Below are 14,729 nucleotides of genomic sequence, written 5' to 3'. Positions count from 1 at the left end.
TTAACCTCCCCTCCCCCTCAAAATCAAAAGCTCCAGAGAAAAACAAAAGTTAAGGCCTGGGTCATTTAACTTCCCTGCAGCAACACCGGGAACTGTAAGACAGTAGAGCGAAGCCTCTAACATGCTGAGGGGAAGACTTCCATCCCAGAACTCTGTACCTAGTCAGGTGTGAGAGGGGAAGAAAGGCATTTTTAGGAAGACAAAATCTCAAACAATTCACCTGCCATCGCCCTTTCTCAGGAAGCTACTAGAGGATGTGTTCCACCAAAACGAGGACGTAAACCTAGAAAGATGAAGGTACTGGATCCAGGAATTAGGCATCCAGCAGGAGGGCAGCAAGGGTACTCCCAGGATGACTCATTCCAAAACCCCGTGACATAGGACTTAACGTCTCCTTAGCATTGACAGGAGCCCTGGTGGCACAGTGGTTAAGAGCTACAGCTGCTATGAGTCAGAACTGACTCGATGGCAACAGGTGTGGCAACAGGTTGTATTAACAAGGAAATTGAAAAGCTCAGAGAAAAAAATGATAGGCTAAATCATTTATTCAAAGTCATACAACTAATAACAACAGCAGCAACTAACTGAGTGCCTTCTGTGGGCTGGGCATGCCGTAAGCTCTTTACACGCATTAATTCATGTAACTTTCAGAATAACCCTATGTGGGAACTGCTGATTTCCCATTTACAGAGAAGGAAGCAAGGAAACAAGCTTAGAGCAGTTAGGTAATTTGTCAAAGGGCAAAGAGCTAGTAAAGAAGGCAGAATTTCAATCCAGGTCCACCTACTTCCAAAAAGAGCGCTCAACCACTGTACTACACTACCTCCCAGGGAGCTATTCTGGATCAAACACAGGATTTACCCAAAAAAAAAGAGAAGGTCAAGAGTTCTGTAGCCTCAGACCATGTGATGGGGTCACAGTTTCCAGACATTGTAAGTAAAACACTAAAGCAGGTTTGGGGGCAGAACAAGCCGGAAGTCAAGTGGGTCATGACCTAGTGTCTGAGATGACAGGATGTGAGCATTCACGGACCTTCTCCAGGTGCAGCCCTCCCATGGCCCCTATCCTTAACCAGGCCAAGGAATAAATCTAGTCCACCAAGAACCAGGCTGCTCAGGAAAAATGCCTTCTGAATTTGCATCTATAAACCAACTCCCTATTCAACCCTCAATGTGCAGTAAGAAAGTAGAAGTCGAAAGAAGCTCTCATGTGCCTCAAAATAACTCAAATGATTTTACTCTAAATTAGGAAGCACAATGTAACTCAAGAAGGGCTGCCTTCCCAAAGCCCTAAGTCCTCACAAGACCCATTCACGGTGTCGTTCTGACGGTTGCGAGCCGAGGCCAAGATCATACCTTAATTTCATTGTCGTTCGCAAAATTGCCAAAGGAAGCCATAATTTTGGGTATAGCTGCAGCCAAGGTCTCCTGAACAGACTCCTCAGGTCGCTTGCTTATTCGAGTCAGGCAAGGCAACAGGTTTACCAGGTAAGGCCTGCACAAGTGAACGGAACACACATTATTCTTCCAGGTCTGCTTTAATGAGAAATACAAGCAACGATTTTAATACCTGTTAGGGAAAAGCCAGTTTTTATACACAAATAACACTTAGTGGAGACCGGACGAGGGCAAACCTCAGCTGCAAGAACCAAACCAAAAAACCAAACCCACTGCCGTTGAGTCGATTCCAACTCATAGCAACCCTACAGGAGAGAACAGAACAGCCCCACAGAGTTTCCAAGGAGTGCCTGGTGGATTTGAACTGCTGACCTCTTGGTTAGCAGCTGTGGCACTTAACCACTAGGCCACTGCAAGAACAGAAGGATGACATGCAGGGGAAGTGCCAATGGTGTGGGAGACACACCCTCCATCTCCCCCACATCAAGACGACTCTAGAAAGCCTGGTTTGAAATTATCTGCAGTAAGCTACAACAGCTATTAAAATACTTGTATTTTTAATTGAAAAACAAACAATAATATTAAAAAACACCATTTTAAAAACCAATACTGAAAAAGGAGAATTAAAAAACCAAAACACTGTTTAAATAAGGCCTTACAGGTAAGGCTGGGTCCTCTCGAGAAAGCAGAACGGAGAACATGGGAAAGGGGAATCACGGGACAGACAAGCGGACACGCCATCCAGTCACTGAACCGACGCACAGGGAGCGGGGCGGGCAGGCCGGGCTACTCTCAGTGCGCAGAACGGTACGGTCCTGCCCTCTAGTGGCAGAGACAGGCAACACACAGGTCCACAGATGACCTGATAGTAAGACTACTCTGGGCCCTGGTGGTACAATGGTTAAGCGCTTGGCTACTAACCAAAAACTCGCTGGTTTGAATCCACCCAACAATTCCATGGGAGAAAGATCTGGCGATCTGCTACCATAAAAATTACAGACTAGAAAACCCTATGGGGCAGTTCTACTCTGTCCTATAGGGCCGCTATGAGTCAAAGCCGACTTGAGGGCACCTAACATCACATCGAGTGGCATGTTGGAATATATTAGACAGGGAGGCTAGGTGGACTTCTCTGAAGAGTTGGCTTTGCTGCTGAGACCTGGTGTGGGGGTAAAAGGGGGGACTTTCATCAAGAGGAAAAATACTGCCTTGTTTGAAGAACATGGAGAGGACATCAGGGCGTGAGCTTACTGGGCCGTCAGACAAGCCCCCCGGCCTGTGAGGATGGTGAGGAGTCAGGATCTCACATGAACGGCACTGGGAAACGAGAGAGAATTTTAAGTAAAGGAATGGCAGGACTCAATTTATATCTTTTAAGGTCACTTTAGCTGCTGCGTGAACACTTGGGATGTGTCGCTTCAGAGCTATGGCAAATCTTCAAAATAAAGACAGTAAAAGGAAAAAGGTTTTAATAAAAGGAAACTACTTCCTTAACAATTGTACCTCTACAGACATATAAGATTCTCATTAAAACTCACTCAGGGGAATAAATCAGTGTTTAATAGTAATAGGGAGGGTTTAGCCTTGTCTACTGTTACTCAGGGATGGGGTCAAAGGTCTATGGGACATTGGCACATTGTACTAGCTGAGAAGCAGAGAAGGAAACCGTTGGTAAAAACCCTGACCTCACAGCTGGCTAGGGCCCTACTTACTCACAGTTTAACATTCAAATACAGACATATGCACATTTTTCTGTAATTCCTATAATAAGCAATAATGAAGCTGGTATGCTAACCTTCAACCACCTGACCAGCATCTTGGTGTCAAACGAGGAGCCCTGGTGGTGCAGTGGATAAGCACTCAGCTGCTAACCAAAAGGTCGGCAGTTCAAATCCACCAGCCGCTCCTTGGAAGCCCTATGTGGCAGTTCTATTCCGTCCTATAAGGTCACTATGAGTTGGAATCAACTTGACGGCAATGGGTTTTCGGATTTATGTGCCAGACACTGTTACTGGGTTGGGCTGCCTCAGAGAACAGACAGAGAAGATCCCTGCTGCCCTGGTACTTACAGCCTAGAAGTCTCTGGGGCGGGTGGGATACAGAATGAACAAGCACACGAAGAAAATGCACAGGAAATTTCTGACAGGTGTAAGTGCTAGGAAGGAAGAATCAAACACAGCCACATGGACGGTAACGGGAGCAGGGCAATGCTGGGCACTAACCAACTCCAGAGTACGACCACTTACCTGCATTTCTGCGGCCGAACCAGGTGAGCGAGCTCAGCGAACCTCCAGAGAGCAGCGCGCAGACTACGAGGAGCACCGTTCTGGGGATTAAGGGCGCGTTACAGGGTCAGAGCTGCAGACACTGGACACCAAGGGGACGGCTACAGAAGCCAAAGCATTTTTTTTATAGTGCTAGTTTCTATTCTTAGGGAAAAGGCCATTTCCATATATAAAACATCTGATAACAACTTCAGAAATCTTAAGGTCTAGTGGGCTTCAATTATAAAGATACAAAAAATAAGTTACCATCTTTAATTTCCACCCTGTTAAATAAAAATGAAACAGCAACCTTTTGAAGAAAAATAAAATAAGTCTACTTTACCCAACAGCATTTCATTCATACATTTTTTACTTATTAAAGATGAAATTTCACACATGCTGTTCAATAGTGTAAAAATACTGTTTTTTCAACCATGGAAAATATAAGCCTACCTTTTTAATTTCCTTATAGAGTTCTAACTGCAGCCTCGGAAGGTTAGAATCCATCAAAGCCTGCAACAAAATACAAGAGACTGGTTTGTGAAAAACACACTGCATCATCAGCAGTTCCAGAGGAAGCAAAAAGGCGGCTAAGACGTCAAAGTTGTGGCGAAGTAAAATGTAATAGCGGTCACACTAAGAACCTGCTCATCACGGAAGAAAGAAGCATGTATGTGCAGGAAGTCACTGAATAAACTAGGTGCAAGCCAATCACCTGAACAAAATACGGAAACAAGAAGAATTTCATTTTTATTATAATCAAGTGCTACAAAATATCAAAATTAAGATGTCAGATGATTCAAATGAATTCTAATGCTCTTTATTAAACCTTTATGGATCAAGCCTTCTTCATTACAAGTTTACTTGCTGGTGGCACTCTAGCAGACGATGGCCTGGTGAGTCTGTGGTGCCCAAAGGAGCCGGGGGCGGACTCCCGAGATCAGCATGCCCCCCTCCCGCCTCCATCCTGGAAATACTCCTCAATGCGGAATCCCGTGTCCTTTCTGAAGGCCTGGCCTTTCCTCGTTGGCCCGGATTCTTATAGCCCCATGGCTCCATGACCCACTGCCTGTGAGGGGCATCACTGTTCCTCAAAGCCAATCTCTCATCCCCCTCCCTACTCACTCACAGGCGTAAACCAAAAAGAATGGCCACAAGGCCAGCTGCAAGCCAACAGGAATGGCTAACAGCAACCACGCCCAGCTGCACGCAGGCCACGTTAGAGAAGGGCTTCTCAAGTGGGAAGAAAGGCAGAAGATTTCGGGGCATCCATCTCTCATGTGTAAACTCTCCCTTGCCCACCAGAGAGGAAAGATGTAATCAGGCCTCAAGGGAAAGCCCTCTTGCCACTGATGGGCAGCATTTGATGTCTAAGAATCACTGGTCTGAGGAGACTCAGATGGGTCTACTACTGGTCCAGCAAGCTTGAAAATCTACAGCAGAGTCACATTTGGGGAGGTTCTAAAGTATAATAATGTCTGAGAAATTTTTAAATCTTAATTCTGCTGTCTTGGTTTGAAGGTACTGCAAGTCCTCAAATGAGCAAACCAAACTGGACAAATGTATTAAAACACTACCTTTCAAATAAAATCAGAAGCTGTTGACTTCTGACTTGTAAACGAATACCAAACTCATTTTATAACAAGAGAAGCTAAAACTCAAATCCCTGATAATAGCACAGAGTGAGCTTTTAAAGTATCCCAACAACTGGAGGTGGTTAACATACCACCTGGCTCTTCTCCCCTCCTGGACCTCCTGCCTCCACATGGGAACACGTGCTCAGCTGCCGAATCCAGCCCATGTCTGCCTCCTCACTCACGGTCCTAATGCCACTGTCCTACTTCAAGGCTCCACTCCCTCTTTCCTGGATGTCTTGGTCCCCAAATGGATGGATTCTTGTACCTCCAGCCTTTCTCAACTCCAAGCCATCCACCCCTCGCCAGTAGATTGCTTCTCCTAAATAAAGCCTCCCCTGACCTTCAAGGGCTCCCAGAACTGGCCCTCGGGCCTTCCACTCTCTGGCGGCATACCACCAGCCCCCCCACCTCTTCCCTGCAGTCTCCAGTGCTCTCTGCCAGCCCTGAGAGGTGGATGCTGCAGTGATTAAGGAGGAAGGCTCTGACATGTACTCTTTCACATAGTAGCTACTGACCCCCGGGCGCCTTCTCTGCCTCCCTAGACAGAAGCGGACTGTCCTCCGGCTGCCATGACAGTTTGCAGTACAAGGTAAACCACGGGCTAGGCTATTCCTATGGGCACATGCTGCACGGCCAGGCCGTAAGCTACCTGAGGCCAGGGCGCGCTGCCAGGCTGTGTGTCAGGTCCTCAGAGCATTTTCTGCATAAAGGAAACCCAATTTGTGCATGGTGTTCCTGGGCTCCGTGGAGCCTGGTCCTCTTCGCACACACATGGCGATACTCATCGGAAGACAAGAGCCCAGACATGACTCAAAGGGCTGTTCCTGCCCTCCCTTACACGTGGCCTAGCTGAGACCTTCTCTGACTCCATTCTCATTCTTCTGTGCCCATCCTTTCCTCTTCCGCGGTGGAAGACCTAGCGGACCCCCAACCCCACCCCCAGCCTGCTTAACCTGACCACCACAGCATCAGGCAGCAAGAAATTGAGAGCAAGTGGACGCCACTCAGCCAAAAATAGGCTGAGAGAGACTGGCCTCACCCTGTGTTCAGGGGCTAGCAAGAGAATGGAAATCTTTGCACGTGGAGACTGGAAACAGAAGAAATGGGAAAGAGGTAGGGAGAGAGCGGGGAGGAGAACCCAGCACCTAAAGCCATGTCCCGGGGCCAAGGGCCCACAGCCCCCAAAACACACACCAAGCTCTTCTACACAGCAGGTCTTGGGAACAGGGTTCGCGAGAGACAGGCTGGAAAACGGTACGCCGCCCAGCTACGAGGTGACCAAGGTCACGAGGCGGCCAAGGCTACGAGGCGGCCAAGGCTATGAGGCGACCAAGGCGAGGGCGGTGTTTGGCCGTACTGTTCTTTCTGTCCTTCTTACTCCCCTCCTGCCATGACGAAGGAAGCCCAGGGTGGGCCTCTCTAGATTTTCTGATTCTGAGGGCCAAAGTCCAACACCTGAGACAGCAGGAAAAGCCCAGCCTGGTCCTGCCAGCGGGAATAACACAAGCCAGGATACTCAGCCCTGCAGAGAAGCTGTTAACCGAGAGCAGACCTCTGCCAGTGTGCTGTGGGGCTTCCACAGGAGAGCATCCCAGATGGACCACCTGGCAAGGAGAACAGGGTGGCCCGGCTCCAGCCAGGCCGTAACTGTGGGAGGTCTGTGCAAGCAAAGCACGAAACGCAAATGAAGGCACTTTCCTCCAGAGGGGAAAGGGGGAGCGAGAACCCAGCACCAAGACTATAGAAGGCATGGCTAGCCAGGAAACAATATGCTAGACAGGTGGGCAAGTTTCCTTGGGCAATGGAATACTCCGGAATCTGTACCAACCACAGAAGGTAGAGAGCCGCCATTGCTCTGAGGGGCCCCTCCATCTCTCTGGGTAAGAATGCAAGAACCTCATTATTAGCGACAACACTTCTTGCCACTTGAAGGATCGCATGTGTGGCAAGGACAATGCTGGGCACGTCACATTTAATCGTCACGCACATCCTCAAACACAAACCACAAAACTGTCTGTTCCCATTTTATAGTTCAGAAAACTGAGGCTCACAGAAATTACATACGTTTCACAAAGTTGTTCAGCTAGTACGCGGCAGAGGCAAGATTCAAACACAGGGCTCTCTCACTCCAGAATATGTATGTTCTTTCTGCCCGGCAATGTCAACTCACGTCTCCTTACACATAGGGTAAAAGGGTGGTCATCCTTCTGAGGAAGGCTGGACACAGGAAAGAAAAAGGACAGCTTGTTTCTTGACCAATGTAAAACTTGACCACTCTCCAAAGAAAGACATTGAGAAGAGTCCACAGAACAGTTTTTTTCTTCAAGATCCTCCTGATGAAGGGAAATAATCACGTGACACAGGTAAGAGTTCTTGGTTTGTGTGCCCAACTAAGTATTACCAGGAAGGAAGACAGCCTTCAAAGGAAATGAAGAGACCTGAGGTCTTCTCAAAGCCTTATCTTTCAGGGCTGGGACTCAAAGTAGTAGGAGAAAATGAGAAGAATGGGAAAGACTCAACAAATAAAGATTCCTATGGAGCAAGGAACAAGACACATTTTCTCCTTAACCATTATCAAGAAATAGTCTTGGGAGAAAGTGTCAAGAACTATATCAGAAAGCCTTCCACAGTGCTGGTCAGCCTACAATGAGAACAATATTTAACACTGGACACCGTCATGGATGGAACTGTGTCCCCTGAAAATGGTGCGGGCCATTATTCCCAGTATTATGTGATTGTCCACCATGTTATCATCTAATGTTATTTTTCTATGTGTTGTAAATCCGACCTTTACAGTGTTAATGAGACACGATAAGAGGCAGTTATGTTAATGAGGCAGGACTCAATCTAAGATTAGGTTGTGTTTTAAGTCAATCTCTTTTAAGATATAAAAGAGAGAAGCGAGAAAAAAGACAGGGGGACCTCAAACCATCAAGAAACAAGAGCCAGCAGACTAGCACGTCCTTTGGACCTGGGGTCTGTGAGCTTAGAAGAAGCTCCTTCACCAGGGAAGACTGATGACAAGGAATTTTCCTCCAGAGCCGACAGAGAGAGAGCCTTCCCCTGGAGCTGGCACCCTGAATTTGAACTTTTAGCCTTCTAGACTGTGAGATAATAAATGTCCGTTTGTTAAAGCCATCCACTTGTGGTATTTCTGTTATAGCAGCGCTAGATAACTAAGACGGACACCCACTCAAAAGACCCCATCACAGACTCAATGGTTCTCTACAAGGTGACCAGGATGGGATGGGGCCTCAAACCAGGACTCCAGCTAGGGGAAGGGTAGGATGATGACAACAAGGACAGTCCTCCAATAGATTAAGAATTGGCATATGGAAGAAGGACTGTTTCATGATCTTAATCTAAAGCAGCAGAACACAGAATAAGGGATTAAAGTGTGCCCCGGGCACAAACTCTGCATCAGGAAGTAATGGCAGCACGAGACTGTCCCCATCTCGCTCCTTAACTCACCCGTTCCCGCTATCCAAGTGGCTTTGGCTTTCTGGCTTCATCCTTTCCTAGGATCTCCTTTCTCCCGTTCACTTCACACTAACTCCAGCTAACCTGCTACCTGAAGAAGTCACATCTTTACCTGTAAGCAGTACTGCCTGAGCCAGGCCTTAGGAGGGGCAGTGAAAGGAAACGGAGAAAGAGGGGCTGCAGACACCACAGGGAGACTCCACCCGGCCCCCTGCTTTCCAGGGCTTCTAAGTTGGTGCCTGTAGGGATGGTTTCCGCAAAGCACCCAGTGGCCCTCATCAGAGCCCACCACTGACCTAGGCGCTGTGGAGGCACGAGGGTGAACACAGTCTGCAGCTCAGAAGGCAGCTTCTGAGCCAGCGGATAGAGCGTGCACACTGGTAGATATCAGAGCACCTCCAAACCACATGCCCTAACTTTAAAAGGATGCTTTTTCATTAAGAGGCTCGGCTACTCAAAATACAAGAATGCCGGATTATGGCTTCTTCTCCCAGCCTAGAAGGTTTACAGCTTTAAAGGAGAACACGGTCCACGTGGTTCTTACTTTTATGACTTTGTTGAGACATTCATCGGCCACCATCCGGACATCCGACTCTGCATCGTCACTGCACAGCAGAAAGAGTTCCATAGCGATGCCTAGGAGCTTCTGAAATTCTGGAGAATTTCTACATTGAAAACAAAGAGAGAGATAAATTGTCACAGCCAAGAGGAGCCTCAGGGGACATGATGGCTAAATGTGATGTGGTCTCCTGGGTGGGAGTCTGGTACAGAAAAATGACGTTAGGGAAAAACTAACGAGCTGTGAACTCATCATGGACTTCAGTTAGTGATAACGTATCAACGTTAACTCACTGATCGCAACAAACGTACCACTCTGATGTAAGACACTACCCACAGGGAGGACCGAGCAGAGGGCGTGCGGGAGCTGTCTATACGGCCCTTACACTTACTCTGTGAATCTAAAACTGTCCTAAAATGAGAAGTTTATTAGAAAAAGGAGACTTTATTTTCAAGGCATACTTCATGTTTTCTGTTTAAGTTTTCACTGAAAACCTTAAGACACTGCTTCAGATACTTAAATCTCAGACAGCCGCCTGCTCTCTACCGACAGGTTACTTTTACTCTTATTACAACATTCTCGAAACCCTGGAAATCAGTATGAGTAGAACGTTTTTTATTCCTGTTTCATCTTGCTCTCGGTCAGTTCTGAAGCATCGCAAGATCTCACACTCAGCATAACTGTGGTCACTGGGCTTCTGCGGCTCTAGATACACTATTACCCACTGCTGTTAAGTCAATTTCAACTGATAGCGACCCTGCAGGACAGAGCAGAACTGCCCGTACGATTTCCAAGGAGCAGCTGGTGGTGAGCAGCAAAGCTCTTAACCACTGTGCCACCAGGGCTCCACAGTCCACAAAAACTGAAGTCTGCTTAATTTTCACAAAGTATTATAAAAATGTTTAACTGAGAGAGCTGCTTTAAACTGTCGCGGCCCAGCTGGCCAGACAAAGCCAAGAGAGAAGTGGATGGGCCACACACACGAAACTGACTTCAAAGCACTCCCAAGTATCACAGACCAGTAACGCCCGAACGCCTCTGCTACGCACTGAAACATCCCAATCGGACTGCGGCTTCATGATCTCAGTCTCGTCTGAAATGGAGCCCCCCGCCCCGGCTCTAGGTAATCATCCCTACCAGTCGTCAGAAGAGAGCCATGCGCCTAAGAGAAAGCAGAACACCGCATTAGTAACAGCCAACAAAAGTCTAAGGACAAGAAACAAAATTTGCCACTCAGCAATACTTCCGACCACAGCTAATGGAGTACAGCTGGGAACAGAGAACCAAGAGGTGCTAGAATAGGACAGCCTTCAAACACTCAGCATTGTCAACAGATTTACAACCTGAACTACGTATGTCATTTCCTGTTTTCTACAAGACACAACAAAATTAAGAAACAGGTAAAATTCATTTTAGTAGTGTATTTCACCCAAATCAAAAAAAAAAAACCAAACCCCTTGGGGCTGAGTCAATTCCAACTCTCAGCAACCTTGTAGGACAGGGTAGAAGCTGTCCCACAGGGCTTCCAAGGCTGTAATCTTTACGGAAGCAGGCTGCCACTTCTCCCTCCTCTGCAGTGGCCGGTGGGTTTGAACCACCGACCTTTCAGTCCGTAGTCAAGCACTTAACCTTTGTGCCACCAGTGCTCCTTTCATTTAACCCAATACATCCAAAATAGTACCAGCATGTAAACAACATGAAGAAATTACTGAGATACATAACAATCTTTTTTACAACGCATCTCAATTCAGACAAAAAATTTCCATCCGGAAGACTTTACCTGTATTTAGACTTCATAAAATTCACAGCTGAAAAAGTAGGTTCACATACCATTTCCAACCATACTTAAAAGTTCTCCAACAACCGAACCAAGTCTCAGTTTTTAAATTTTGTCTATTTCTTATTTAGAGATCTTGTGGTGATTTGTGTTTCTCCAGGAATTTGTCCATTTCATCTAAGCTGCCAATTTACTGGCATAAAAAAACCGTTATGGTCCTTCTCATATCTATAGAATCTGTATTGATGTCATTGTCCTCATTCCTGATGCCAACAATTTGTGACTTTGCTCTTTTACTCCTGAGCAGCCTCGCTAAAGGATTACCAATTTTATTAACGTTCTCAAAACCCATCGCTGTTGAGTCGATTCAGACTCATGGCGACCCTACAAGCTTTTGGTTTTATTGATTTCCTGTATGTTTTCCTGTTTTCTAGTTCACTGACGTCACCTTGAGGACTAAGGTGCGCCTGACCCAAGCCATGGTATTTTCAATCGCCTCATATGCATGAGAAAGCTGGACAACGAATAAAAAAGACTCAAGAAGAGTTGATGCCTTTGAATTACATGGTTGGCGACGAATATTGGATATACCACAGAGTGCCAGAACAACAAACGAACCTGTCTTAGAGGCACAGCCAGAGTGCTCCTTAGAAGCAAGGGTGGTGAGGTTTCATTTCATGTACTTTGGCCATGTTATCAGGAGGGATCAGCCCCTGGAGAGGGACATCATGCTTGGTAGAGGGTCAGCAAAAAGGAGGAAGGTGCTTAAGGAAATGGGCTGACGCAGTGGCTGCAACGATGGGCTCAAGCGTAACAACAATCATGAGGATGGCGCAGGGCTGGGCAGTGTTTCCTTCTGTTGTACATGGGGTCACGTTAGGTCAACAGCACCTAACGATGACAAGTTCACTGACTTCTGCTCTTATCCTTACTATGTCCAGTTTTCTGATTTCTTTGGGTTTCACTTGCTCTTCTTTTTCCAGTTTCTAAGGTGGAAATTGAAGTCACTGATCTGAGACCTTTCTTCTTTTCTAAAATAGGCAGTCAGTGCTATCAGGACTTTTAAAGGCTCAGGACATGGTCTATCCTAGTAAATGTTCCGTGAGCACTTGAAAAGAATGTGTATTCTGCTGTTGGGAGCAGCGTTCTATAAATGTCAATCAGGTCAAGATGGCTGAGTGTGTTCAAATCTTCTGTATCTAGATTTTATGTCTACGTGTTCTAGGAATTATTGACGGAGGGCTGCTGAGATCTCCAGTTGTAACCGTGGATTTGTCTATTTCTGCCTGCAGTTCCATCAGGTTTTGCTCTGTGTAGTTCTGAAGCTCTGTAGTTAGGTACGTAAATATTTAAGATTGTTATGTACACTTGATGAACTAACTACTTGATCATTAGGAAATGACCATCTTTATCCTTGGTAATATTGCTCTAAAATCTACTTTGTCTGATATTAATACAACCACTCTAACTTTCTTTTAATGTCCCTGGGTGGCACAAGAAGTGCTCGGCTGCTAACCAAAAGGTTGGCTGTTTGTGTACATTCAGAGGCACACTGGGAGAAAGGCCTGGCAATTTACTTCCCCAAAAATTAGCCACCAAAAGCCCTACGGAGCACAGTTCTACTCTGACACACATGGAGTGTCCATGAGTCGGAATTAATAGCAATTAGTTTTAGCTTTCTTTTGATTAGTGCTAGTATATCTCTTTCTACTCCTTTCTTTGTAGCCTATACGTGTCTTTATACGTAAAACGAGTTTTTGTAGGCCGCATACACTGGGTCCTGCTTTTCATCTGATATGAAAATCTCTGCCTTTTACTTTAATGTTATGATGGAGATGATCAGTATAAACACACCTTCATACTGTTCGTCTCGTTTTTCCCTTGTGCTCTTTCTTCTCCTTTTCCCCTTTTTCTGGTTTCTTCTAGGTTGAATATTGTTGTGATTCCACTTTATCTCCTTTTTTGGTTTATTACTTATAACTCTGTTGTATTTTTTTTTACCTGTTTTGGTGTTTACAGCATATAACTTTATCATACTCTACTTCACATACAGCGTAACAAATTAACAACAGTATTGTATTAGATTGCTATGGCTGTTGTAAAAAATTATCACAAACTGGATATCTTAAAAAAAAAACAGACACTTATTCTCTCATAGTTCTCGAGGCCAGAAATTCAAAATCAAGGTGCTGGCAGGGCTGTGCTCCCTCCGGAGCCTCTCAGGGAGAGTCCATTCCTTGTCTCTTCCAGTTCTCGGGGGCTGCCAGTGTTCCTCGGCTTGTGGTCACATCAATTTTCAAGGCCAGCATCTTCAAATCTCTCCCTGCTCCATCTTCACATCATTCTCTCTCTCTCTCTCGTATTCTGTGTGTGTGTGACGTCTCCCTCTGCCTCCCTCTTAAGGATACATATGATTGAATTTAGGGCCTCCCATAAAAATCCAGGATAATCTCTCCACCTCAAGCCTCTTACTCATATCTGCAGAGATCCTTTTTCCTTATGACATAACATTTACAGGATCCAGGGATTAAGGTCTGGTATCTTTGGGGGGGGCCATTACGCCACCTCCTATAAGCATATTTCTGCTTTTCTAAGTTTTTATGCTATTGTTGTCACACATGTTACTTCTACATGTTATAAATGCCAAAACAGATTATTTTTGCTTTAAAGAGCCAATTAACATTTAAAGAAATTAAAAATAAAAGGGAAGTGTCATTTACATTTACCCACCATAATTACCATTTTCGCTGCTCTTCATTCACTGGTGTATATCCAGATTTCTGTCTGGTGCCATCTTCCATCTCCCCGAAACACTTTATCTCTTGTAGTCGTGGTCTGCTGGACAGAAATTACTTCAGCTTCTGTATACCTGAAAATGTCCTTATTTCGCTTTTGTTTTTGAGGTGTGTCGTAACTGGGTAGACTACTGCGGTATCTTCCTGCAGGGCTTCGAAGATAACGCCCCACTGACCGCTGGGTCACAGCGTCCCCAACGAGAAGTCAGCTGTCACGTATGCTTTCGCCCAGTCTGGGTCTTTTTAATATCGTGTCTCTGCTTCATAGATTCAATCTTTTCTTTGGCTTCTTAAACACGATGTTTTTGTCTACTGATTTTACCATCTGTGTCATTTATGCATTGGTCTCAAGTGATTTCTCTTATGAATCATGTTCTCCTGCTGCTTTGCATTCTTGATCATTTTTTTGGTCGATGAGAATATACACAGCAGAACATACACCAATTTAACAATTTCTACATGTACAATTCAGTGACACTGATTATACTCTGAGCTGTGCAACCCTTCTTACCTCCTTTTCCAAGTTGTTCCTCCCTCATGAACATAAACTCACTGCCCCCTAAGCTTTCTAACTAATCTTCCAAGTGGCTGTTGTCAACGTGGTCCCACATAGATAGTTCTTAAAGAAGCACTATAGTCATTTTTATAGTCAAGGCAGACATTCTTTACTAGTTAATTAAACTACTGTTTGGTTTAAAGAAGACTTCAGGGGACATTTCTGGTTTAAGGTTTTAAAGATTATCTCAGGGCAATAATTTCAAGAATCCATCCAGCCTCCATGGCTCCAGAAAGTGTGGATTCCATGAGAATCTGAATTATG

The 14,729-nt window shown here is 45.5% G+C and overlaps 1 protein-coding gene across 10 annotated transcripts in view; it reads right to left on the bottom strand.

The window, feature by feature from the left end:
• HTT (huntingtin) overlaps positions 1-14,729 on the bottom strand; it is a 193,592-nt gene that overhangs the window by 137,221 nt on the left and 41,642 nt on the right. For all 10 annotated transcript variants that reach the window (XM_003411334.4, XM_064286172.1, XM_064286170.1 and 7 more), the window contains exons 3-6: positions 9,323-9,443; positions 4,115-4,174; positions 3,644-3,723; positions 1,356-1,494 (exon numbers count right to left, since the gene is read on the bottom strand). In XM_003411334.4, the coding sequence (XP_003411382.2) occupies positions 1,356-1,494; positions 3,644-3,723; positions 4,115-4,174; positions 9,323-9,443 (400 nt within the window). The remainder of the gene's footprint in view (positions 1-1,355; positions 1,495-3,643; positions 3,724-4,114; positions 4,175-9,322; positions 9,444-14,729) is intronic.

Source organism: Loxodonta africana, chromosome 5 (genome assembly GCF_030014295.1).
Source record: "Loxodonta africana isolate mLoxAfr1 chromosome 5, mLoxAfr1.hap2, whole genome shotgun sequence".
Lineage (NCBI taxonomy): Eukaryota > Metazoa > Chordata > Mammalia > Proboscidea > Elephantidae > Loxodonta > Loxodonta africana.
This window is presented reverse-complemented; position numbering and strand designations above follow the sequence as displayed.